The sequence below is a fragment of the Silurus meridionalis genome, chromosome 17, assembly GCF_014805685.1.
Source record: "Silurus meridionalis isolate SWU-2019-XX chromosome 17, ASM1480568v1, whole genome shotgun sequence".
Taxonomy (NCBI): domain Eukaryota; kingdom Metazoa; phylum Chordata; class Actinopteri; order Siluriformes; family Siluridae; genus Silurus; species Silurus meridionalis.
In genome coordinates, this window is record NC_060900.1 from 12,909,002 (window position 1) to 12,933,825 (window position 24,824).

General features: G+C 40.8%; 1 protein-coding gene across 3 annotated transcripts in view; it reads right to left on the reverse strand.

The window, feature by feature from the left end:
* The window catches only part of mtmr3 (myotubularin related protein 3), a 40,949-nt gene that overhangs the window by 5,297 nt on the left and 10,828 nt on the right, over positions 1-24,824 (reverse strand). For 2 of the 3 annotated variants that reach the window (XM_046871332.1, XM_046871331.1), the window contains exons 4-17: positions 22,642-22,758; positions 21,329-21,411; positions 14,679-14,845; positions 14,357-14,453; positions 14,008-14,121; positions 13,525-13,727; positions 13,302-13,433; positions 12,975-13,086; positions 4,676-4,871; positions 3,986-4,171; positions 3,565-3,735; positions 3,188-3,333; positions 720-2,013; positions 389-499 (exon numbers count right to left, since the gene is read on the reverse strand). In XM_046871332.1, the coding sequence (XP_046727288.1) occupies positions 389-499; positions 720-2,013; positions 3,188-3,333; positions 3,565-3,735; positions 3,986-4,171; positions 4,676-4,871; positions 12,975-13,086; positions 13,302-13,433; positions 13,525-13,727; positions 14,008-14,121; positions 14,357-14,453; positions 14,679-14,845; positions 21,329-21,411; positions 22,642-22,758 (3,129 nt within the window). The remainder of the gene's footprint in view (positions 1-388; positions 500-719; positions 2,014-3,187; positions 3,334-3,564; positions 3,736-3,985; positions 4,172-4,675; positions 4,872-12,974; positions 13,087-13,301; positions 13,434-13,524; positions 13,728-14,007; positions 14,122-14,356; positions 14,454-14,678; positions 14,846-21,328; positions 21,412-22,641; positions 22,759-24,824) is intronic. The other variant, XM_046871333.1, reaches the window with a different exon arrangement.

Genomic DNA, 24,824 nt, shown 5'->3' on the forward strand with positions numbered 1-24,824 from the left:
CGAGTTACTAAGTCCAAATTAAAAGTCGCAAACTTTCGAGTGTCAAAGTCGCGAATATCGAGGTTCCACTGTAGATACATAGCTGAAGCAGTGTGCCCAGCATCTTTTCTAATTTGCCACTAATTACTACTCAAAAAAGCACATATAAAAAGAACTATTAACCATAGCATATAGAACATATACATAATAAACATATAGAGCATATAAAAAGCAACCTAATCTAAACATGTAGTTTGGTCTGGTCATTAATAAGGGGAAAATTAATTTCCTATCCCAATCCTTTCCTATCCGTTTTGCTCAGTTTCGCAAAACGATTTGAAACCACTATAGAGATTGTAAAATACAGCACAAAATGTTTACAATATTTTCTTCTCATAAACTAAAGTACCTCAGTGTCCTGTTTCTCCACATGCTCCCAGCTGGTCTCTGAGAAGAGCTCTGTGCTGCAGCGTGACAGGCAGTTTGGGTCCAGGTTAAAATCAGAGTCTGCGATTGATGTCTGACAATTGAAGAAGAAATTAAAATGGCAAGGACATGAGCGAAGGTGAACTTGTGAATTACTTTCTGGTCTTAGCATCATATGTAGCTTAAAAGTAGTAAATTCAAATCTTTTTTACTAATGACATACCTGAAAACAGATATAAACTTTAGTATAATTTGAAAGCTGAAACTAAAGGATCGAATCTCTTTAGTGTAATGTAAACAAAAAAAATGCACACCACTTCATCTCCCAGGTCTTCATTAAGGCAGTGCTGTGCTGTGTTGGCATTCTGGCTCTGCAACCGGCTCCACAGCTCTTGCACCTGCCTTTTGAGAGCTTCAACCTCCATCTGGTGGCCAGCTTCAATCTGGCGCAGGCGCAGCTGGATGACATCTGTGTGCAGTGTGAGTCCATCGTCATCAAGGTGGCTGCGGCCCGAATGTGTACAGCGTTGAACAGAGCAGCTACAGCTGGCCAGAGAGAGCTGGCGACTCTGAAGAGCTGGTTGAGGGGTGGAAGGATCAGAGTCAGAGGAGTCATCGTTACATATGAAGTGGAGTGGTTTAGCAGAAGAAACAGAGACAGAGAAGCCACTAAGGGATAGTTGTTTGCAGGTACCGTTAAGCGTTCTGGGAGCACTTTGCGCCTCAGGATCTAACTCAGGGATATGCTTGAGGCATTCAGGTTTGGGCTCTGCAGAAATGGACATGGGTATGAGACGCTCTGATTGAATGCCAAAATCTTCAGTGAGAGTTTCTGTGGAGCTTTCCAGGAGAGAAGGATGCTTATCAGCTACCTCTGTAACAGGCCTGGTAGTCTTTGGAAATGGACACAGAACTTTGTTCTCCTTATTTACTTCATCCGTATCATCATTACTGATGGCAGTGGAGGGAGATTCAGTAGTATTAAAATTGCTACATAGATTTAGGGCCTCCTCTGTTGTACATGTGGCTAAAACTTCTTCCACAGTCTGGACTGATACCTGGTTTGTCTTTTTAGGACTTTCAACATTGTCTGTTTCAGCATAACTATCTTGAGGCAACTTAAAACCTTTGGCAACACTATTTTCTTTAAATACAATCACATCAGCATTGGTGCTGATTTGATTCTCAGCATAATTAGAAACAACAGGATTGTTGATTTGCTCTGCTTTAGCATCTCTGAGACTGTCTGCAGCAGCCTCTTGCAAAATATTCTCTATCTGTCCCACTGCTATGTCCACGGAAAGTTCAGCCTCCACTCCACCCAATGGCAATTTGGCAACTACATGGCTGCTATCTTGAGAACACTCAAAGTCCGCTGTCTCTCTCTCCAGTGTAACCATGTTAAGTCCAGCTCCCAACTGATCATTTGACCATCCTGTGTCCTGATGCATGGTGCCATCAGCTCCTGTTACTATGCTGAGTTCCAGTGATCTGCGATGCTCTTGCCACTTCTCCTTCAGGCTAGGGTCACTGGAACGTCTGTTAGAAGAGAGGGAATTTCCTTCACATGCACTGGGCAAGTTATCAAAAGATCTGGTTTTGGGACACCTGTTTATAAAAAAAAACACAAGTCATAAAAAAAATTATGTTAAATTGGTTTGCACATAGATCTTAATATCAAACAACATAGAACTGGGAAATAGAAACATATTAAAGCTTATAAAAAATAAATACAGGGTTTCTGCAGTTTGTACCAAGTCAAAATTAAGACTTTTTAAGACCTTTTTAAGCCCATTAAGATTAAAATTTAAGACCTATATCACAATATCAAAAAGACACACATAAATACAAGGTTAGCAACTAGCCTTAACGGCCCTAAATAATTATTCTTTTCAAGCCAAGTATCGCAAAATTGCACTTCCCTATAGCTAAAAAAATAAAATACGTCTACAATCCAAGAGAGACTCACACCAATAACAGAAAGCTGATTGGATGTTGCATTTTGGTCTTATTTGCAGTCATAATACAGTGAATTATGTTTGGATTAGCGAAAAAAAAAAAAAACACCAACACCATGAAAACCATGAAGACAAGATTTTTGATTTTTATATTGTTTACTTTTTTAGTAAACAATAGTATATATATATATATATATATATATATATATATATATATATATATATATATATATATATATATATATCCTTATATCTGAAGGATATAAAGTTAATTCCTGACATTTTAACAGTAACTTAACACAAAAAAGTGATGATTTAGTCTGGGTTTCAATAGCATGAATATATATTGCGAATATAAATAACTACTATGTGGTGGTATCAAAAAGTTTCTAGACTAGCTTTGTAACGCCAACAGATGGCAGCACAAGGCAGCACGCACAGTCACAGGGAGCACCGACCTTCATAACTCAGTGTGTCAAGTCCACAGGAGGCAAAACTGGTAAGTAGGTTGGGTGAGGAAGTGAGATCATGTTGTTTCAGGTAAGAAATTCACGTGTGAGAGGAGCTCACTGACAAGGTGCACAAGTGGTCAGAATAGCAGACGTGGTAACACACGTGGTCAGAATTGCACCAGTTGCACAGATGTACACAGGACGGCATTTTGACACTGAGGTATGAAGGTTGTTATCCCTATGACTGTGCGTGCAGCCTTGTTCTGCCTTCTGTTGGTGTGTTACAAGCTAGTCTATAAACCTTTTGATAACACCTTGTAAAAAAAGATTATCTACTTGCTGTCTCAGGGTTGTGGTGGCCATAAGTCTCACCTGACCAAACGCTGGTCTTTAGAGTTGGTATCAGACAGAGAGTAGGAGACACAGGACTCATCATGGGGTGTTGTAGGAGATGAGCTGGGCAGGTACACTGCAGTCCACAGCATCAAGTTACGCACATGGCACACAGGGTGTAAAACCTAAAGAGATCCGACAGCAAAAAAAGAAATGGCCTCAAAAGTTGTGTTGGTTAGGGTTCTTTTGTAAAAAAACAAAAAACAAACAAAAAAAGAAGGTAGATGGAAGAACTGAAGTGAATCATTGTTACAATATACCACACAAAAGATGTAAGTAATCTGACTGTATTCTCCTCAAATGTGAACACTGCAAAAAGCTATTAGTTTAAGCTTTAAAAAGCTGTAAAAACACACAGTCTCTGAGTTTGATGAGAAGAGCATGTTTTTGAAGGATCGGTTAGCTGGACACAGCAGAGACCACACAGAGCAGGTCCTCTCCTGGATGTGTTGGTCTTCTCTTTCCTTCCCACTGTTACACAAGAATGTGCCAAACAAACACGAGTATGTGTGCTGCACCAGCTTCACCTAAAAACAAACACACACACACACACACACACACACACACACACACACACACACACACACACACACACACACACACAGAGTTAAGGAGGTTACCAGCGCTCTAATATAATGATGCCCCACAGAAATATAATCTGAGATTAAGTGTGCAAACCAATAGTTCATTAAAATAACAAAATTATTGCTCCCTGGCACTAAATTTTATATTTTTTTGTTTGACCCAAGTGGCAATCAATTACAACATGGCAGTTACCAAAAAGGCTTCATTGAACTCAAATGAGCAGGGGAACTGTCTCTGGAGCTGGTGCACACAGTCCAACCACTGCAGGAACACTGGACATCGCTCATTCAGGTCCTCTGTATTTTCTCTATGTCCACAGCGATCAGCAAACTTATGACCAAAGTCCAGCCATTCCATCTCAACCAGGACTTGAAAACCCTAAGTATCAAAAGAGCAATAAATGTGTCTGTAATGCAATTTCTGTCATGTCTGTAAATGAATCTGATGAATTTAATGATACAAAAATCTCAGTGCATCATGAAGATATTAGCAAGCCTTTATGGATATTAATTAAGCTTCATGTGGAGAAAAATGTGTAACAGTTTTCTGACATTTACAATAAAAACCAGAAGCCATACTTTTAAACCACTTGTGTTTTGTCTATTTAAGATCAAGTATGTGGCAGCCAAAAAAAAACCTTACATGGGGAGACTACATAGAAATGGGTGTCTACACTAGTTATAGGACTCTGTTTATCTGTTTACACCCAAAAGTGAGAATTGCATTTAAAGATACTGAGAAATATTTCAAATATTTAAAAGGAATCTGGAGTCAGATAGCGGAGTCAGCTATTTAGCAAACCCTAAGCTCTTAAAACTTAGAATCAACTGAACTAAATGGTTTTCAACACTAGATACCGTACACATCTGACATATAACTTACCTCTACTGTGCGGTAATAAGGGTCCAACAGAAGTTTGGACAGTGCCACTATCTGTGGAGTGCGATCCCAACCATCTGAGCAATGCACTAGCACAGGCCTGTGGTCACGATCCACAGCAGTTACCACTAATGAAGCAGCCTTCAGCAGAAGAGACAAATGTTGCAGCCACTTTGTGCTTTCCAGAGCAGATAACCAGCTAAAGACACAAAAAAACCAGAGGCATAAAACATACACTTGCTATGCCAAAATATGTGAATTCCATAAACATCTGCCAAAAAATGGAAGCATGGAATTTATTTTTCTACCTTTTTAATGAAACAACATTACATGGCCTGGCATAAACCTGTTTCACTACCACCAAACCTTTAGTTTTAAGCAGAAGTAAGCAGGTTCTTTGATGTTTTTATAATATAACGAGGTGCCCAGTTCCTGCTAATGAGAAGCATCCCCGAAGCACAATGCTGCCATATTTCTCTAGAGCAGGGATGGGCAAAATTTTTGCCTCACGGGCCACAATGGGTTCTAAAATTTGACAGAGGGGCCGAGCCAGGATATACAGTGTGTGTATGTATATATCACATTACATTAGAGCTGAACTTCTCCTTTAAGACGGAGTCAGACTGAAGATTAACCAGTTCCAATTGCACTTCTTGTGGTGCGGTTTCAGGGTCTTGTGACGGGGACAGTGGGACAGGGGACAGGGGACAGAACACAAGCTGAAAAGTGCAAAGTGACAGCTGATATTGTACTCTTTGAAAACCACGACAGTTTCTTGGCATATTAGGCATCAGGGGCGCCGTTAGGGGGGGTGCAGAGTATGCCAGGCATATGGGCCAAAGAGAATGCTAGGGGGCCCCACAATCATTAATTCAAATTTTAAAAATTTTAAATCTTTAAAATTACATACACACATATATTTTAAATAATAACACTGTGGTGAAATAAAATTAATTCCCTGTAAATAAAATTAAACTGAAAATAGGATGAAAATGTTTATTTATTTTTTGACTTTGAGAGTGTGTTAACTCATGAAAAAATGAAACGCATGAGGTTTGTCTACAGACTGCATAAGTTAAAATGTGTTAGAAGCTCGTTGTGGTATTTAGTCGGTTGATATGTTACATTTCTCTTCCTTTATACATCTGTCTTTTTGAAAATGTTGTATTAAAAAATAAAAATCATTTATATTCATTATATCATTTATATTGTAACATATGCAATAGCAAATTATTACATTTCTTTAACAATACAAATTATTTTATATATATTGTTAGGCATACAGCCTGTGATCGGACATCAGCGAAAAAATATTTTGTTGTCCACTCCGTATTAAACACTTGGCGCTCACTATCTACTTCTCTTTGATTAGCTAATTTTTGCAGAAGGGCTCATAAGAGAAGAAGAGAGTACCGTAATACACACGAACAAGGTCAATGTATCTGAAGTGCGATCTTTATGGGAAACGTGGGCATTACAGGGGAAAGGTAAATTAAACAAGGTTTACCCGTACCTATATTAATAAAATTTGGTCACATTCAGCGGAATAAGAAGACCAATGGGCCGTGTGTGGCCCGCAGGCCGTAGTTTGCCCATGTCTGCTCTAGAGGGATGGTGTGTCTTGAGGCATAGGAAGTGTTAATCAATGGGCAACACACACTGCTTCTGCTTAAAATTTGATCTTGGTCTCATCTGACCACAGAATCAAGTCTTCATCCTGTTAGAGCTCTAAGTTTTGTGGGACAGGCTTTTCTTGGCAGTGCCTGGGTGGTGTGGTGCAGCTTCTATTTCCTGATTATTGAGCCAGCGGTGGTCACTGGGATATCCAATCATTTGAACATTAATTTGTACCTTTACCTAATCCATGTATTTTTATTTCTTTACCTTCCTAATCACATTTCCTTCTGATTCACAACCTGATCTTTCAACACGTTTTATCCATATATATATATATATATATATATATATATATATATATATATATATATATATATATGGATAAAACGTGTTGAAAGATCAGGTTGTGACCAAAAATGTATATCACAGTATTTTTCAAGATAATACCGGTTTCACAGTATATGACTGCATTTTTTTCATGCATGACTGGGTATTAACCACATTTTCTACTGATTGAGAGAGAAAATACTGTACTAGATTGACTTGAAATGCCCTATTTACCATCATGATGACTGTATATTGCAGAAATATTTCACACTAGTATTAGAGGTTTACATTACATTGTACTGCTTTTGTGTAGTAGATAAATAAGTTGATTTGTTTTTAGTAATTTATATTTATATTTATAAAATAATTTATATTTATACAAATATTTGTAAGACTATTTTGCAGGAGTCCCGTAAATAATTTTATTCTTCTGCAACCCACACACACGAGTACTTTATCGCCGGCACCTGCATTCACCCATCAAATCTTGTCCCGTACCACACTCGTTTGCGTTTGAAGGCAGGCTCGGTTGTGGGCTCAGCGCTGGACAGCTTGACGTCAGTGGCAGAGAGACAGGCGCTGAGCAGGCTTCTATCAATCATGGACAATCCACTGCATCTACTGCACAGCATCATCTGCAGGCAGAGGAGCAGCTTCAGTGACAGGTTGCTGTCACTGCCCTGCTCCTCTGACAGACTGAGGAAGTTGTTCCTCCCCATGCCATGCGTCTCTTTAATTCAACTTGGGGGGTGCACATAATACACAAACATTTAACTTGCACAGACTGATCAACTTACCTTAAAATTTTGGGTTTTTCTGTATTTATTGAATGCCTTGTTGCCTATGTTTGTGGATCGATCTATCAATCTAACTATTGATCTATCTATCTATAATGCAACAGTGAAAAGGGACCCCTCTCAAGCAGTGTCTCTCTGTGCCATGTTCCGAACGTTCTTTAAGCAACATACAACATACAGGTATATAACCATTTTACTATATCTTCTTAAGGGACAATACTATAGAAAAACTTTATATATGATATATTTTAGTGGAGTCAATGAGTATCTTGTAAAGTAGTATATATTTACTTTCCTCTGAAAATTCAACATACAGACATTATTGTCTAAATAGCTGGCAACAAATTCAATGTACTCTATTTTATTTGTATAAAATATATTATCAAACATTATTTTATATTTTATTTAACCTATCATTTTATTTATAATTGTTTAAGAAAAAAATTACCTGCTGATGTTGACAAATGCTAATAATAATAAACTACACACGTTATACAGTGGTGTGAAAAAGTGTTTCCCCCCCCTGTTAAAACTGTGGTTTATCACACCTAAGTTAAATTTCTCTAGCCACACCCAGGCCTGATTACTGCCACACCTGTTTGCAATTAAGAAATCTCTGAAATAGGACCTGCCTGAAAAAGTGAAGTAGACCAAAAGATCCTCAAAAGCTAGACATCATGCCGAGATCTATCAGTCTGGAAAAGGTTATAAAGCCATTTCTAAAGCTTTGAGACTCCAGCAAACCAAAGTGAGAGCCAGTATTCATAAATGGCAAAACCATGGAACAGTGGAGAACCTTCCCAGGAGTGGCCGGCCGACCAAAATTACCCCAAGAGCACAGCGACTGCTCATCCAAGAGGTCACAAAAGACCCCACAACAACATCCAAAGAACTGCAGGCCCCACTTGCCTCAATTAAGGTCAGTGTTCATGACTCCACCATAAGAAAGATACTGGTAAAAATGGTCTGTATGACAGAGTTCCAAGACGAAAATCACTACTAAGCAAAAAGAACAAAGGTTTGTCTCAGTTTTGCCAGAAAACATCTTGATGATCCCCAAGACTTTTGGGAAAAGACTTTTGTGGACTGACGAGACAAAAGTTGAACTTTTTGGAAAGTGTGTGTCACATTACATCTGGCGTAAAATAACACCACATTTCGGAAAAAAGAACATAATAACAACAGTAAAATATGGTGGTGGTAGTGTGATGGTCTGGGGCTGTTTTGTTGCTTCAGGACCTGTAAGACTTGCTGTGATAAATGGAACCATGAATTCTGCTGTTTCCCAAAAAACCTGGCCATTTGTTCGTAACCTCAAGCTGAAGCGAAGTTGGGTTCTGCAGCAGTACAATAATCCAAAACACACCAGCAAGTCCACCTCTGAATGGCTAAAGAAAAACAAAATGAAGACTTTGGAGTGGCCTAGTCAAATTCCTGACCTGAATCCTACTGAGATGCTGTGACATGACCTTAAAAAGGTATTTCATGCTCGAAAACCCTGATTTACAATGTGGCCCAACCAGTTATTAGGTTTAGGGGGCAAACACTTTTTCACACAGGGCCATGTAGTTTTGGATTTAGTTTTCCCTCAATAATAAAAACCTTCATTTAAAAACTGCATGTTGTGTTCACTTGTGTTATCTTTTACCAATATTTAAATTAGTTTGATTATTAGAAACATTAAAGTGTGACAAACATGCAAAAAAATAAGAAATCAGGAAGGGGGCAAACACTTTTTCACACCACTGTAGATGTACATATTATATATATATATATATATATATATATATATATATATATATATATATATATATATATATATATATATATATTTTTGACATTATTTCAGAATTGTTCAACTGTTTATAAATTGTTCTCTAATTTTGATTGCCAGTGTGTGTATATATATATATATATATATATATATATATATATATATATATATATATACACACACACACACACACACTGGCAATCAAAATTAGAGAACAATTTATAAACAATTGAACAATTCTGAAATAATGTCATCTTCACTGCTCAACAGTTGAAGGAGTTTTGGTCCTGTCTATACCATGCTACCAGAACACCTTTTCCACAAAATAACTAAGGCTTTAAAAAAAAAAAAAAACATTATTTTGCAGAAAACACACTGATCAAAATTAGAGAACACTTTCAGATACCTCCCAGTAATTGGTGTTAATCTGGTACCTGGTGCTAATTTCCTTGATTATCTGTCAACCCCTATTTAACTGGCAGCCTAATTTCCAGTTTCACTGACTCTGCAAGATGGTGGGCCGTTCTAAAGTGACTGAAAGCCTCCGGCAGCAGGTTGTCCAGATGAAGGCCAAAGAGATGACCCTATCAGCCATAGCAAGACAAGTTGGTCGTTCCAAATCTGTGATTTCAAGAATATTGAATCTTTACAACATCACAAACTCATTCAAGTCTGCCAAGAAGGCTGGTCGTCCACGGAAGACAAATACAAGAGAGGACAGGATACTGCAGAGGATCTCATTGGGCAATCGTTTCCACACTGCAGCTGGAATTGCTCACCAGTTCAGCGCTGAACAGGGTAAGGATCTGTCTCGTCATACAGTGTCTCGACGTTTAAGAGCATTTGGACTGAAAGCCCACTCTGCAGTGACCAAACCTCTCATTAGCAGAAAGAATCAAAAGGCTAGACTAAGCATGTTGTGTGGACAGAGGAGAACTGGTCCAAAGTTCACTTCAGTGATTAAAGGAAGTTTAATTTATTTGGGTCCGATGGGAAACATTATGTTCGGCGACACACTCGCTGTTTTCCTGGTGCTCGTGTTTTTGATGTCGCTGCGCAGGTACCCGCGATCCTGAAAGAGAACTTCGGAGCGGTTGTTCTTCATGCCGGAACGAACGACACCAGGCTGAGACAAACGGAGATATTAAAGAGGGATTTCAGGATCCTGGTGGAGACGGTACGCAGCACATCACCCACAACGAGGATCATAGTGTCAGGACCTCTTCCCACTTACCAGCGAGGGGCTGAGAAGTTTAGTAGACTTTTCTCTAAATGAATGGTTACAGTCATGGTGTCGAGAACATAAACTTCTCTTTGTTAATAACTGGAACTGTTTCTGGGAGCGTCCTAGGTTCTTCCGCCCTGATGGCCTGCACCCCAGCAGAGTTGGAGCAGCAGTGCTATCAGATATCATCTCTAGGATACTTCACACCATCCTGACTGGTAAGACATCAGGAAATCTTCGACAATGAGAACATTTATACAACAAACCAAATAGTTACAAGTTCACACACAGCCCAGTTTATAGAAACTGTATCTATTCCTCGTGTAGCAAAACCAAGAAGTAAATACACAAGATCCAGAAACAATCTCATTGAAGTTAAAACTGAAAAATGCCAGATAAACAAACACCAAAAAGTTTTAAAGTTCGGTCTTTTAAACATTAGATCACTTGCACCCAAAGCACTGATTATAAATGAGATGATCACAGAGAATAATCTCGATGCACTCTGTCTCACTGAGACCTGGATTAAACCAGGTGATTATATGGGTCTAAACGAGTCGACACCGTCAGGATATGTTTATAAGCATGAGCCCGTCAGACTGGTCGTGGGGGTGTAGGAACCATTTATACTGCTTCTCTTAATGTTAGTCAGATGTTAGGATTCAGCTTTAAATCATTTGAAGTGCTCGTTCTTAAAGTTGTACTTTCAGACATACATAGAAAACTCGCTCTGGTCACCGTGTACAGACCCCCAGGGCCCTACGCTGATTTTCTTCAAGAGTTTGCTTGTTTTCTATCAGATCTCTTGATCAATTTTGATAAAGTGCTGCTTGTAGGAGATTTTAATATTCATGTAGATGATGTAAACGATGCTCTAGGATTATCATTTGTTGACTTATTAAACTCTTTTGGGGTTAAACAAAACATCACCAGACCAACTCATCGCTTTAACCACACACTAGACTTAATAATATCCCACGGAGAAGACGTCACTGATATAGATATTTTACCTCAGAGTGATGACATCACATACCATTACCTCATACTGTACACACTACCGGTAGAGCAGATTAGCCGTGTTGCACCACGTTATCGACTTGGTAGGACTATTGTTCCAACCACTAAGGACAGATTCATAAATAACCTGCCTGATTTATCTCAATTTCTCACTAAACCCATAACTACTAATAATCTTGATGAGATAACTAAGAACATAGACCTTATCCTCACTAGCACATTAGACACCGTTGCCCCTATCCGGTTAAAAAAGGTTAGAGAACAAGCACCTGCACCTTGGTATAATAGTCATACACATGCCCTCAAGAGAACAGCACGTAATCTGGAGAGAAAATGGAGGAAAACTAAATTGGAGGTATTTAGAATCGCGTATAAAGACAGTATGCTCAGCTACAGACGGGCGCTAAAAGCTGCTAGAGCTGAACACCTAAGCAAACTTATAGAAAACAACAAAAACAATCCCAGGTTCCTTTTCAGTACTGTAGCTAAACTAACTACAAATCAGGGCTCTGAAAATTGTGTTCCATCACAGTTTAGTAGTGAGAACTTTATAAATTTCTTCACTGAAAAAAATAGATAACATTAGAAAAACAGTTGTGGCAGTTCAACCTCTGACAGCGTGTCATGGTTTGGGGCATGTTTTCTGCAGCAGGAGTTGGGCCTCTTATACAGCTACATGGCAGAGTGAATGCAAATGTTTATCAGAACCTTCTTCAACAACATATGGTTCCTTCCATGCGTTCATCACCCAATCAGCCTGCAGTGTTCATGCAGGACAACGCTCCATGTCACACAGCAAAACGGGTAAAGCAGTTCCTTGAAACTGAAAACATTGAAATAATGACATGGCCTGACCAGAGTCCTGATCTCAACCCAATAGAGAACCTCTGGAAAATCCTTGGTGACAAAGTTATGGCCAAGAAACCCACTACAGTCACCGAACTGTGGAGGAGACTGGAAGAAGAGTGGACCAAAATCACACCAGAGCAGTGTGAGAGACTAGTGCTGTCCTGTGGCTGCAGATGTGCTGAAGTCATTCAGAGCAGAGTCGTGTACACTTCCTACTAATTGCTGACTGTTGTAACCTTCAGAAAATTTTGTTGTAATCTTTTTCCATGCTACAGTCATTGTTGTTCTCTAATTTTGATCAGTGTGTTTTTTGCAAAATAATGTTTTTTTTTTTAAATGCCTTAGTTATTTTGTGGAAAAGGTGTTCTGGTAGCATGTATAGACAGGACAAAAACTCCTTCAACTGTTGAGCAGTGAAGATGACATTATTTCAGAATTGTTCAATTCAATTCAATTGTTCAAATATTATATATATATATATATATATATATATATATATATATATATATATATATATATATATATATATATATATTTTTTTTTTTTCTCTCTTTATATATAGCATTTTTAATGTTAGTAGATAATTTTGCCCTGGGCATTTTAAAAGTAGCTTGCAAGCTGAAAAGGTGTGAGCACCACTGGTATAAATGTTTAATGTTCATTTATTAGGAATAACAATAGATTTGAAAAACTTACTTGGCAGGATCAGGCATCTGGGCACAGAGGAATCGCAGAGCCTGGAAACTCTTGCGAATGGCATGGATGTTAGCCATGCCCATGAAGAACACTTCACAGTTAGGGTAGTATTCTAGAGTAAGAAAAAAGATGATATAGCAGTTAACTGTTAGCTTTGCAAAGAACCAAAACACAGAACTGGAAAATCACATTGCAACTTTCACTTGCCTTCTGATAAATAATGAATATATCATTTGTTAACCCCTGCAGTGTTACATTAAATTGAATTGAAAAGCACTGAATTTTGTTCATTTTTGTATCTTTCTGTTTAGCAGGAAATATTTTTACCTGGACACTCACAGCCTCCTCCTTTGGCTCTGTTAGCCACTGCAGCAGCATAAGATCTAGCATCCAAAATCAGAAGCTTTTGAGGTTGCATTCTCAAGGATTCCACCTCTGAACTGTTTGTTATAGAGGAATCTAAAGGACAAAAATGGGAATAAAGACTATATATGTAATTACAGGTGGAAAATTATATGATTGCATTAAAGAATATTGTTTTAAAACTAACCAAAGTCAACATCTGAGAGATCAGATCCCTTTTGGTAGTCACGGGAGAATGAGCGATTTATGAATGTTTTGGGTGAGTTGCTGTCCACAATGCATGCTCTGGCAATAGACTGCACCAGGTGCTCATCATCTCCATTCCTCCAGCCCCACCAGCTGACCTCTGGCTGGCTGCAGCGTGCTATCACTGCACCTGTGCTTTGGTGCCTGCAGGTGGTCCAAAAAAGAAACAAATACATTTGAGACCTCATGAAATATGTTCATGTAGATGAAGTACTTCTAAGAGACTTGATCTGTTTGTTATAACAAAATATTATGGTACAAACTTAATTCAGTTATTAACACAACACCATATTGGTGAATAAAGTATAACAGTGTTTAGAAGGAAACCCAGATGATCACAAGACAAGTAAGATGTTCAAGGCTAAAACTATAATATTGATATATTGACATTCTTGCTCTATCCAGCAACTCCACAAAGACCAACCTGTAAACCACAGTTGGAAACCTCTTCCAGGCACGGAAGTTTGCCACGTTCTCCAGCTCCTTATCAGTGATCCAGGCTGGCACGATAAGTAGCTGTGGGTAACTGGAACACAGCCTGGTAGCACCAGACAGAAGACATCAGTATCAGATAATTGTAGATAATTATCTAATCATAGCATGCCCTGAAGCACAAAGCTTACTCCAAATGTATATGAAAAACAATAGTAATAACACAGTAGAAAGCAATGCACATGATGCTTGTTACAACATCACTAAAATAGAGTGGAAGTAAATGGACTGAGCAGCAGTTAAAACTAATACTTTCAAATTACAATTAATAAACAACTCACTTGTATTTATCATTGATCTCTGATACCCTCCATGCATTCTGTGTATCAAAGCCCATCCGTTCCACCTCACTGTGAATCCCTGAGATAACATGATCTCCTAGTAAAGCGAAAAGCAATTTAACCAGTGACAAATGTGTGTGGAGGAAGGAGAAGGCAAAGATGCACTTAAAAGCACTTAAAGTATAAAATAACATAAAAAATATGCCTAATGGGCAAAACTTATAATTCTAATGCTAGAGATTCTGTAAAAATATGGCATTAATAGTGCACAAAAAAAATACAGTAAATGGAGTCAATAGAAAATGACATTTGGGGGCAGGACCTGGTCTGCAGAGCTCATTGTGCTGCTCCTTCTCACTGCTGTTGGAGTTAATGGACATAGCATAAAACGCAAAACAGAAAAGCTCCTCCAGCTGAGAGGGTGGCCGTGTCACCAGGGAAAGCCGCTTCAGCCACTCCTGGCACTGCTCAAATGTGGGGAACTGACACCTGTAGTGAAACACAATACTCATGTCACATATCTACTGCACCCAAAATGCTATATACAGTCCTAATGGCAAAAATGTTGGGAAAAGATTTTAATAAAAACAGAATGTGGTGATCTACAAATCTCATAAAGCCATATTTTATTTACAATAAAACACAGAAAACATATCAAATGTTTAAACTGAGAAATCTACCATTTCTTCCATTCTACCATTTAGGGAAAATATGAAGTAGTTTTTAATATAATCTCTACAACATGTTTTGGGAGAAAAAAAAAAATCACCATTAATGCCTGACACAGGATTGAATGTGGCATTCATAGTTTCCAAAAATAATGTAAAATTTTGATTCTTCTGATCACAGAACAGTTTTTCCACTTTGCCTCAGTCAATTAATAAAATATCCCAGAGAAGACTGCAGCGTTTCTGGAACATGTTTACATATGGCTTTCATGATAGAGATTTAACCTGCATTTGTAGATGACACAGCAAACTGTGTTTACAGACAATAATTTCTTTAGGTGTTTCCCATACAGTTTGTTGGTTTGTTTATTTACCTTTAACACATTGTTAGCATCAGGGCTATATACATGGACGACCCGGGGTCATTATCAAATCCACTACATTTAAATTACTTTATAAGACATTTTAGCTTTACATTAGACCAAAAAATCTTAAAACACATTCAGGCGATACATTATGAAAGATAAATTGCAAACATGTTTCTAAAATCGTTTCCTAGTAGTATCGTAAAAGTTACAGTCCAACTAGATGTGTTTAATAGTCAAGAAAACCTAACAAGAGAGACATAAGGGAAACGCATGATTAAGCCTTGAGTCGGAAACTAGTGTAGACAACTTGGTCGTGCCTTGATTTTAACCTATAAAAAACACATTTTAAAACTAGGACTTATTTCATAAAATCTACTATTTTTATATACAGTCAACCCAAAACAATTCACAGTTCAGAACTTGCGGCTCAGGAATTTGCGGGGTCTCATTTCGAACCTAACTAACAGCAAGTTGCGGATTATCTTAAAGTTTGCGGGAATCTGCAGTGGGACCGAATGTTCAAGAATGTTAGGAATAAAATTTTAAACTATGTTTTCACTAAAAAATTTCATAAAAAAACACATTATTGTATTATTAATTTTAAGCGATAAATAAAGCCTAATTTACCGTAATATATATAAGCCGCACCCACTGAATTTTACAAATATTTTTATTTTGAACATAAATAAGCCGCACCTGAGTATAAGCCACACTGAAACTAATGAACTTTACACAGGCTTTACCGAAAGAGAGTGTCTGTAACACGGTGTAACGGGTGAAATATGTTGTGGCTCCTTTAAGAGCAGAGCAGCATTTTGGGAACAGCACGTCACTGCATTCTTCCGGTATTACTGCATGTGTGTGCGTGTGGAGACTGAGGGTATGTCCTTATTATTTTCTGATGCTCATTTCTAAATTTCTTTGACTAACCCGTAACGCTGTTGCCAAGAAAAAAAAAAAGCAAGAGTTTTGGAAACCTGTCTGTGCTTATATGATTTCTGTTTCAACTGGAGTTTTAGTGAGCTATCCCTTGACCCATCTCCCGATGCCGTGCAGCTCAGAACACAGGTGAGGTGCGTTTTTCGTTTCCATTCGGAAATGTCATTGGTCTAATGTTATGTCGTCCAGTTTTTTGGCTTGAAGTTTGTGAAACCGGGAAAAACCCAGGAAATTTCCATAAATTAGCCGCTTTGTTGTTTAAGCCGCAGGGTTCAAAATGTGGGAAAAAAGTACAACGTAACCCCCTGGGAGTTCTGGGGGGCCACTGTAAGCCTCATTCCCTCTGCCATTTGTTTGTGATGTATAGGTTATTTAAAGGTCTGAGGACAGAAGGTGGTATTTCACAGTAAGTTATTTGCAGTTCATGTGCTTTCCTGGCAGCCGTATCTACTGACTCGGAACCCAGCATAATATAACATTAAAGTTTTCCTTCTTTAAATGGTCTAGCTTAGTTACAATTTCAGCAGTTATGGGGTGGTCATACTTAAGTACTTAAAGACAGAACTGTGAGTCAGAGGCAATTAAAAAGTTCTGTACTTGACCCTTCTCAATATTTTTCAATGCAAGTAGTAATGCCCGAGCCTCAGCTGTGAAGATCCGGAATTCAGGTACATTATTGTTGCTGCTGCTGATACACTGTTAACAATATTTGATCCATCTGTAGATGCAGTTATGTGTAGTGGAAATAAACTTCTTAGCTCCAAGTATTTCTGTTGATATTCATTTGGATAAGTATCTGTTTTCTTATACTGAGAAAGGTAGGTAGGAGCGCGGGCGCTTGGTAGGAGCGCGCTTGGTAGGTAGGAGCGCGCTTGGTAGGTAGGAGCGCGCTTGGTAGGAGCGCGCTTGGTAGGTAGGAGCGGGCGCTTGGTAGGTAGGAGCGCGCTTGGTAGGTAGGAGCGCGGCGCTTGGTAGGTAGGAGCGCGGCGCTTGGTAGGAGCGCGCTTGGTAGGTAGGAGCGCGCTTGGTAGGTAGGAGCGCGCTTGGTAGGTAGGAGCGCGCTTGGTAGGTAGGAGCGCGCTTGGTAGGTAGGAGCGCGCTTGGTAGGTAGGAGCGCGCTTGGTAGGTAGGAGCGCGCTTGGTAGGTAGGAGCGCGCTTGGTAGGAGCGCGCTTGGTAGGTAGGAGCGCGCTTGGTAGGTAGGAGCGGGCGCTTGGTAGGAGCGCGCTTGGTAGGTAGGAGCGCGCTTGGTAGGTAGGAGCGCGCTTGGTAGGTAGGAGCGGGCGCTTGGTAGGTAGGAGCGGGCGCTTGGTAGGTAGGAGCGGGCGCTTGGTAGGAGCGCCGGGCGCTTGGTAGGTAGGAGCGCGCTTGGTAGGTAGGAGCGGGCGCTTGGTAGGTAGGAGCGCGCTTGGTAGGTAGGAGCGCGCTTGGTAGGTAGGAGCGCGCTTGGTAGGTAGGAGCGCCGGGCGCTTGGTAGGTAGGAGCGCGCTTGGTAGGAGCGCGCTTGGTAGGTAGGAGCGCCGGGCGCTTGGTAGGTAGGAGCGCGCTTGGTAGGTAGGAGCGCGCTTGGTAGGTAGGAGCGCGCTTGGTAGGAGCGCGCTTGGTAGGTAGGAGCGCCGGGCGCTTGGTAGGAGCGCGCTTGGTAGGAGCGCGCTTGGTAGGTAGGAGCGCGGCGCTTGGTAGGTAGGAGCGCTTGGTAGGTAGGAGCGCTTGGTAGGTAGGAGCGCGCTTGGTAGGAGCGCGCTTGGTAGGTAGGAGCGCTTGGTAGGTAGGAGCGCTTGGTAGGTAGGAGCGGGCGCTTGGTAGGTAGGAGCGCTTGGTAGGTAGGAGCGGGCGCTTGGTAGGAGCGCCGGGCGCTTGGTAGGTAGGAGCGCTTGGTAGGTAGGAGCGGGCGCTTGGTAGGTAGGAGCGCTTGGTAGGTAGGAGCGCTTGGTAGGTAGGAGCGCGGCGCTTGGTAGGTAGGAGCGGGCGCTTGGTAGGTAGGAGCGCTTGGTAGGTAGGAGCGCTTGGTAGGTAGGAGCGCGCTTGGTAGGTAGGAGCGCTTGGTAGGTAGGAGCGCTTGGTAGGTAGGAGCGCGCTTGGTAGGTAGGAGCGCTTGGTAGGTAGGAGCGCGCTTGGTAGGAGCGCGCGCTTGGTAGGAGCGCCGGGCGCTTGGTAGGTAGGAGCGCTTGGTAGGTAGGAGCGGGCGCTTGGTAGGAGCGCGCTTGGTAGGTAGGAGCGCTTGGTAGGTAGGAGCGCGCTTGGTAGGTAGGAGCGCTTGGTAGGTAGGAGCGCTTGGTAGGTAGGAGCGCTTGGTAGGTAGGAGCGCGGCGCTTGGTAGGTAGGAGCGCTTGGTAGGTAGGAGCGGGCGCTTGGTAGGTAGGAGCGCTTGGTAGGTAGGAGCGCGCTTGGTAGGTAGGAGCGCGCTTGGTAGGTAGGAGCGCGCTTGGTAGGTAGGAGCGCCGGGCGCTTGGTAGGTAGGAGCGCTTGGTAGGTAGGAGCGCCGGGCGCTTGGTAGGTAGGAGCGCTTGGTAGGTAGGAGCGGGCGCTTGGTAGGTAGGAGCGCTTGGTAGGTAGGAGCGCTTGGTAGGTAGGAGCGCGCTTGGTAGGTAGGAGCGCTTGGTAGGTAGGAGCGCTTGGTAGGTAGGAGCGGGCGCTTGGTAGGTAGGAGCGCTTGGTAGGTAGGAGCGCTTGGTAGGTAGGAGCGCTTGGTAGGTAGGAGCGCTTGGTAGGTAGGAGCGCTTGGTAGGTAGGAGCGCTTGGTAGGTAGGAGCGCTTGGTAGGTAGGAGCGCGGCGCTTGGTAGGTAGGAGCGCGCTTGGTAGGTAGGAGCGCTTGGTAGGTAGGAGCGCGCTTGGTAGGTAGGAGCGCGCTTGGTAGGTAGGAGCGCGCTTGGTAGGAGCGCGCTTGGTAGGTAGGAGCGCTTGGTAGGTAGGAGCGCGGCGCTTGGTAGGAGCGCGCTTGGTAGGTAGGAGCGCGCTTGGTAGGTAGGAGCGCGCGCTTGGTAGGAGCGCGCTTGGTAGGTAGGAGCGCTTGGTAGGTAGGAGCGGGCGCTTGGTAGGTAGGAGCGCGGCGCTTGGTAGGTAGGAGCGCTTGGTAGGTAGGAGCGCTTGGTAGGTAGGAGCGCGGCGCTTGGTAGGAGCGCGCTTGGTAGGTAGGAGCGCGCTTGGTAGGAGCGCGCTTGGTAGGTAGGAGCGGGCGCTTGGTAGGTAGGAGCGCCGGGCGCTTGGTAGGAGCGCGCTTGGTAGGTAGGAGCGCTTGGTAGGTAGGAGCGCGGCGCTTGGTAGGTAGGAGCGCTTGGTAGGTAGGAGCGCGCTTGGTAGGTAGGAGCGCGGCGCTTGGTAGGTAGGAGCGGGCGCTTGGTAGGAGCGCGGCGCTTGGTAGGAGCGCGGCGCTTGGTAGGTAGGAGCGCGGCGCTTGGTAGGTAGGAGCGCGGCGCTTGGTAGGAGGAACAACAGCAGGATCGGGGGAATCCACAATGCGCTTTGGGAAGAAAAGCGCAGCCGTTGAGAGAGTGCCGGTGGGAAGGCACGTACCGGGATACGCATGAGCGATAACAACAACCGCCGTGAACCAACATATACCAACAGTGTGGAAGTTTAAATAAGAGCTGGTGATGATGCTAAACGAGCACCATATGTGCGCAATTGAAGCCAGGAGCTTCAGAGAAAGCGGCCGAGAAAGCACCTGCGACGCTGAAGGGGGCGCCAAAGGGGGCGTGGCAGGTGGATTCCTGACAGTTAACAAACTGTTAATACAGTTAATATATTGCCGCCATATTGATTTTCGTTTATCTTGATCATCGGTTATCTCGATGCTTTTTGGCAATCCCCTAGGACATCGACATAACCGGGTTCCACTGTATATATATATATATATATATATATATATATATATATATATATATATATATATATATATAATGTATGTGAGTGAAGATGTTATTTGTGGGTCCATCCATATGAAATGAAGAGCATAAGAATATTACTATTTTAAGAGACTCAAATAATTTGACAATTGGCTGCTCAGTAGTTCCATAGCCAGGTGTGTCCGTTATTTCACTTACAAGATTAAAGATCTATGAGTTGATTTTAGTTGTAGTATTTGCATTTGGAATCTGTTGCTGTAAACCCATCAGGCAAATAGCAATCATTTGGTAGATGAAAAAAACAACTTTGGTGAATCTTTTTTTTTTCTGGCTTACAGTTAGCTACATTAAGAACATCCTTCAGGAGGTACGCATATCTATATAAAAGTCAACAATCAAATAGAGCTTATATTGCCTCTGAAAAAAAAGAATGAGTTGGAATATAAATAAGAAATAAGCATTAGAGATAAGAATACCTGTAAAGTTCTGACACAAAATCCTATGGACAGAGGAGACAAAGATCACTAAAATGATGGAAAGTGTGGTAATGGAAAATGTTGCTAATTAACTGAATCTTACTACCTCATCTTATGATGTAGTCAATAAGAGCTGCCAAGGGAAATGGTTTCATTTTATTCATTTATGTGAGTGTTGATAAAAGCAACAGGATGAATTGCCAAAGAAGTGGAATGTTTTGCAATCCAATCGAGCAGAATTTCACTTATTGAAGGCAAAATGCCCCAAGAACTAATAATAAGAACAAAGAACAGAAAAGTTAATGCAGTAAAGGCATGGCGGAGCATCACCAGGGAAGCAACCCAGCATCTGATGATCAGTTCCAGGTTTCTATAAAACCTTGCCTGGTATTTAAAAATAACAATATATCTTTTGATTTTATTAGGGTGTCCAGTTACTTCTGATCTCACATAGTGCTTTAATTACTACACCACTTACTTGACTTGGCTGTACATGGCCTTAAAATAAAGCAGAAAGCAAAGGCAGGGGAAAAATCAATCAATCAATCAATCAATCTATCTATCTATTAATCTATCAATCTATCTATCTATCTATCTATCTATCTATCTATCTATCTATCTATCTATCTAAACTAAGTAAAAATGTGTGTCTTTCTGCAAATGTATGTCTTCTGACCTTATGACCTTGCAGTCCTTGCAAGTGATGTGGAGCTGGATCATGTCCCGACATTCCACACTTTCTATTACCTGCAGAGGAACCTAAGAGACAGAGAGAAATATATGTATTTTGTTGATGTTTAAGGACTAAAATGCTTCTTTTTACTGCTTTGACAAACTTACTGAGATATCTACAAACTGGGAAAAATGATAAATAACCAATTAAAAGCATTGTATCTACAGCAAGCAGCTTAACATCAAATTAAGCAAAAGGGCATTGACCAACTGAGAAATAAAATCTGTGACTTCAGCTCCTGGTCTGTTTTAGAGCCATCATGACTAATGTCCATGTTTGTTGACTAGTTCGGCCATGCTATATATATCCTGCATATCATTTATAAATTGTATTTAGAAATAAATTAAGTAGCATAGCATGAAAGTCACTAGTGGTCCTACTGTCTACAACAGTCAGCAATAAACTAGCTGTCAAGAGAAAGGGAACAATAGACATCAGCTAAGATGATGATGGTGGTAGACTGTTTTTCAACACAGCAATTTTGTAGTCTTATAAGACATTATTTTCTAAGCAAATGAAAAATTTGGGTAAATATTAGTTGTCAGACTGTTCTCAACACTAAGGTGTAAAAAATGACCCCAATCCCTTTCAAAATCTCTTTGTAGACTCAAAGAGTCAAAGATAAACTTTTACCAGCAGCATTTTTGTAATGAATTGGTCAAGAACCGTCTCAACCTGAGATGGGAACAATTTGAAGAGTAAACTGTCTGAACCGTGACACTGGAAAAAGGGGTTTAATTAAATGTTCAATTAAAAGGTTAAAGATTTATCCTACTAATGCATAACAGGGGACTGAATACCCTCTACAGTGGGTTGAATTCAGGTGTTTTTATACATAATTTTCAGCATTTGGAAGAACTATGTTTGTTCAGAAAAACAGTTAGCGACAATTCATTTGTGTCACTTGAATTAACACCAAACACCAATAAGCTTACATGCGTGATTTAAAATATTCCAGAATTTATTCATGTCAGCAACACAGGTAGGCTGTGTACCAGCTTTACAACAGAAAAGAGGATGTGCACGAGTCATCTGATGAGCAGCAAATGAACTACAATCAACAATGGAAAGTATGTCAGGAATAAAACTGGAAAAAAGCTGATGGTAAGATTCCTACAATACCAAAGCTTTTTTGAATGACTCAAGCATAACACACAAAAATGACCTTTTTTTTCTCTACACAAAATATCTACACCAAGAATGATCTTTCTCTATGTTAAGGAATGTTAAGAAACGCCACCATACCACACACTTACATTGACTACGGACTCTTTGAACTTGACGTGTAGGCGATAGCTGGATATGGCAATGATTGCATCCTTTGCTCTCCCTACGTACTGTGTAAACTCTCCAAATAGCTCTGGGAACGGCACCTGCAACAAAAGTATAGCATTACATCAAACTACTAAATAAAAACAAAACAGCTAAATTTTAGGATCTTTGCCAAAGAAAATAAAAACTCTTTTGGTGAATTAAAGTAAATGTATTCTAAAGTGAAGTAACAATTTTTTTGTTGAACGTAATGACAAATCATTCTGCCTTATGTCAGGCGTCATTAGCACATTTCAAAGTTTCAAATCTTCAGCCCCACTTCAGCTCACTCCATGCTAACAACGACCAGGAATTTCCAAAAGTGAATGAACTTCACAAGCACAAGTTGGTCACTTTAAAAATTCAGGCAGAAAAGCAGATACAGTTTTAACTGGTTTGGAACATTACACCAGCTAAAAAGCCATACAATGAAGGGGAGTTCTTTAAAAAATGCCTCAGTGACGTTGTTGAAATCTTGTCTTCTGAAAACGACAAACTAAACCGCATGGTATCAGACGTTCAACTGTCCCGCCACACTGTTGAACACAGAATATGGGAAATTAACACGGCTATTGAATCACAGTTGCACTCTGACCTGGAATGGCAGAAGTCCCACTAAGTAACATGCATAGTAAAAGAAAAACCCTTTTGTAAATTATTATATTTTTGTTTGTGGACTTGGTTGAACTGTGTGTGTGTGTGTGTGTGTGTGTGTGTGTGTGTGAGACAGTGCACACAATGTTCATTGTTGAAAATGACTGGCCTGTGGTCTTAGTACTGTAGGAGTCAATTTCTGTCATTATCATGTTGGTGTGTGACATTTACAATAAATCTGGCTGAGCAGAGCTGTGCGTGTGCGTGTGTGCGTGTGTGTGTGTGTGTGTGTGTGTGTCTGTGTGTGAGTGAGAGAGAGAGAGAGAGAGAGAGAGAGAGAGAGAGAGAGAGAGGAAGGGATGGGTGATGTTCGTGTGTGCCCATGTGTATGCTGTGGCTCTTTGCGGTAACACAATATTTTCACGGACCATCCTTTAAGGTGTGGCAGATAAATACAACTAAATAAAATGATACGACCGGCATAAAAACTGGTATTTTCTAAATATAATAATAAATGTGAATCCACTGTGTTGTTTTTTGTTCATTTTGCTCGCTTGCGGGTTTCAATTTAGCCTTAATGTATTATGTGTTAGCGGCCGGAGCAGCCCCTTTAAGAAGGTAGCGGATGGAGGTAAGACATGTGACTGAGGCATCATGACATGCATCAAGAGTGAGTCATAGACAGATGTGGCAGAGAGAATCCAGTAATTTTCCAAAATAAAACAACGTTCAGAATTAGATAATAAATAAAACGGAAACAATTAACCCACGGACCGGTGCCGGACCAGTGCACGAAAAATGCATTATGTGTTGTTTGTTTTAGATAAAAGTAGATATCCTCAAGTTGATAGTATCCCGTCTTCTGTCTTCACTGCTGTAATCCAAAAGTTACTTTGTGTTTTGTTTTTTCGTAAATCTAAACACTTTAATTATCCAACAGCAAGTTAGTTCCTGGTCTGAGAGAGCCTACAACCGCCGATCAACATGGTCCTAGTTAGAATTTTGACATTTTTTATCAATAAGAATAAATAAAGTGTCACAGTATCACTGTGTATAAACCGTCTTCCGCCGATGTTTTGAGTTAGAGATGAGATAATCCGGATTCGTTCGGGTTAAATAACCCAATCCTTTTTATTCACTTTACTCGGATCACTTGAGCCTTTGGTTATCTAGCAACTAACAACATATGTAAATACAAAGTGTTGATTACACCATTTTGTTATTCTATGTTGTTTTTAGCAAGTAACTGTAGCAGAAGTAGCTGACAGTTGTTCAGGAAACTGCCTGTATGGTCTGAAACACAAGAGACTAAAAAATCATGAATCATATGCAAGTCCTCGCTAATCCATCTGAACCGTGGGATTCAGCTAATCTGTTGGACTCGTAGAGCGTAGTGAAACAGCCGGAGCCGAGAAACTTGTGAATTGTATTTGTGAGATTTTGCCTGGGATTTATGAGTGGGATTTACAGCTTCAGTGAATTCTAAGGATTCAGTGAGTGCCCTCTACTGGAATTACATGACAAATGCAGGCAG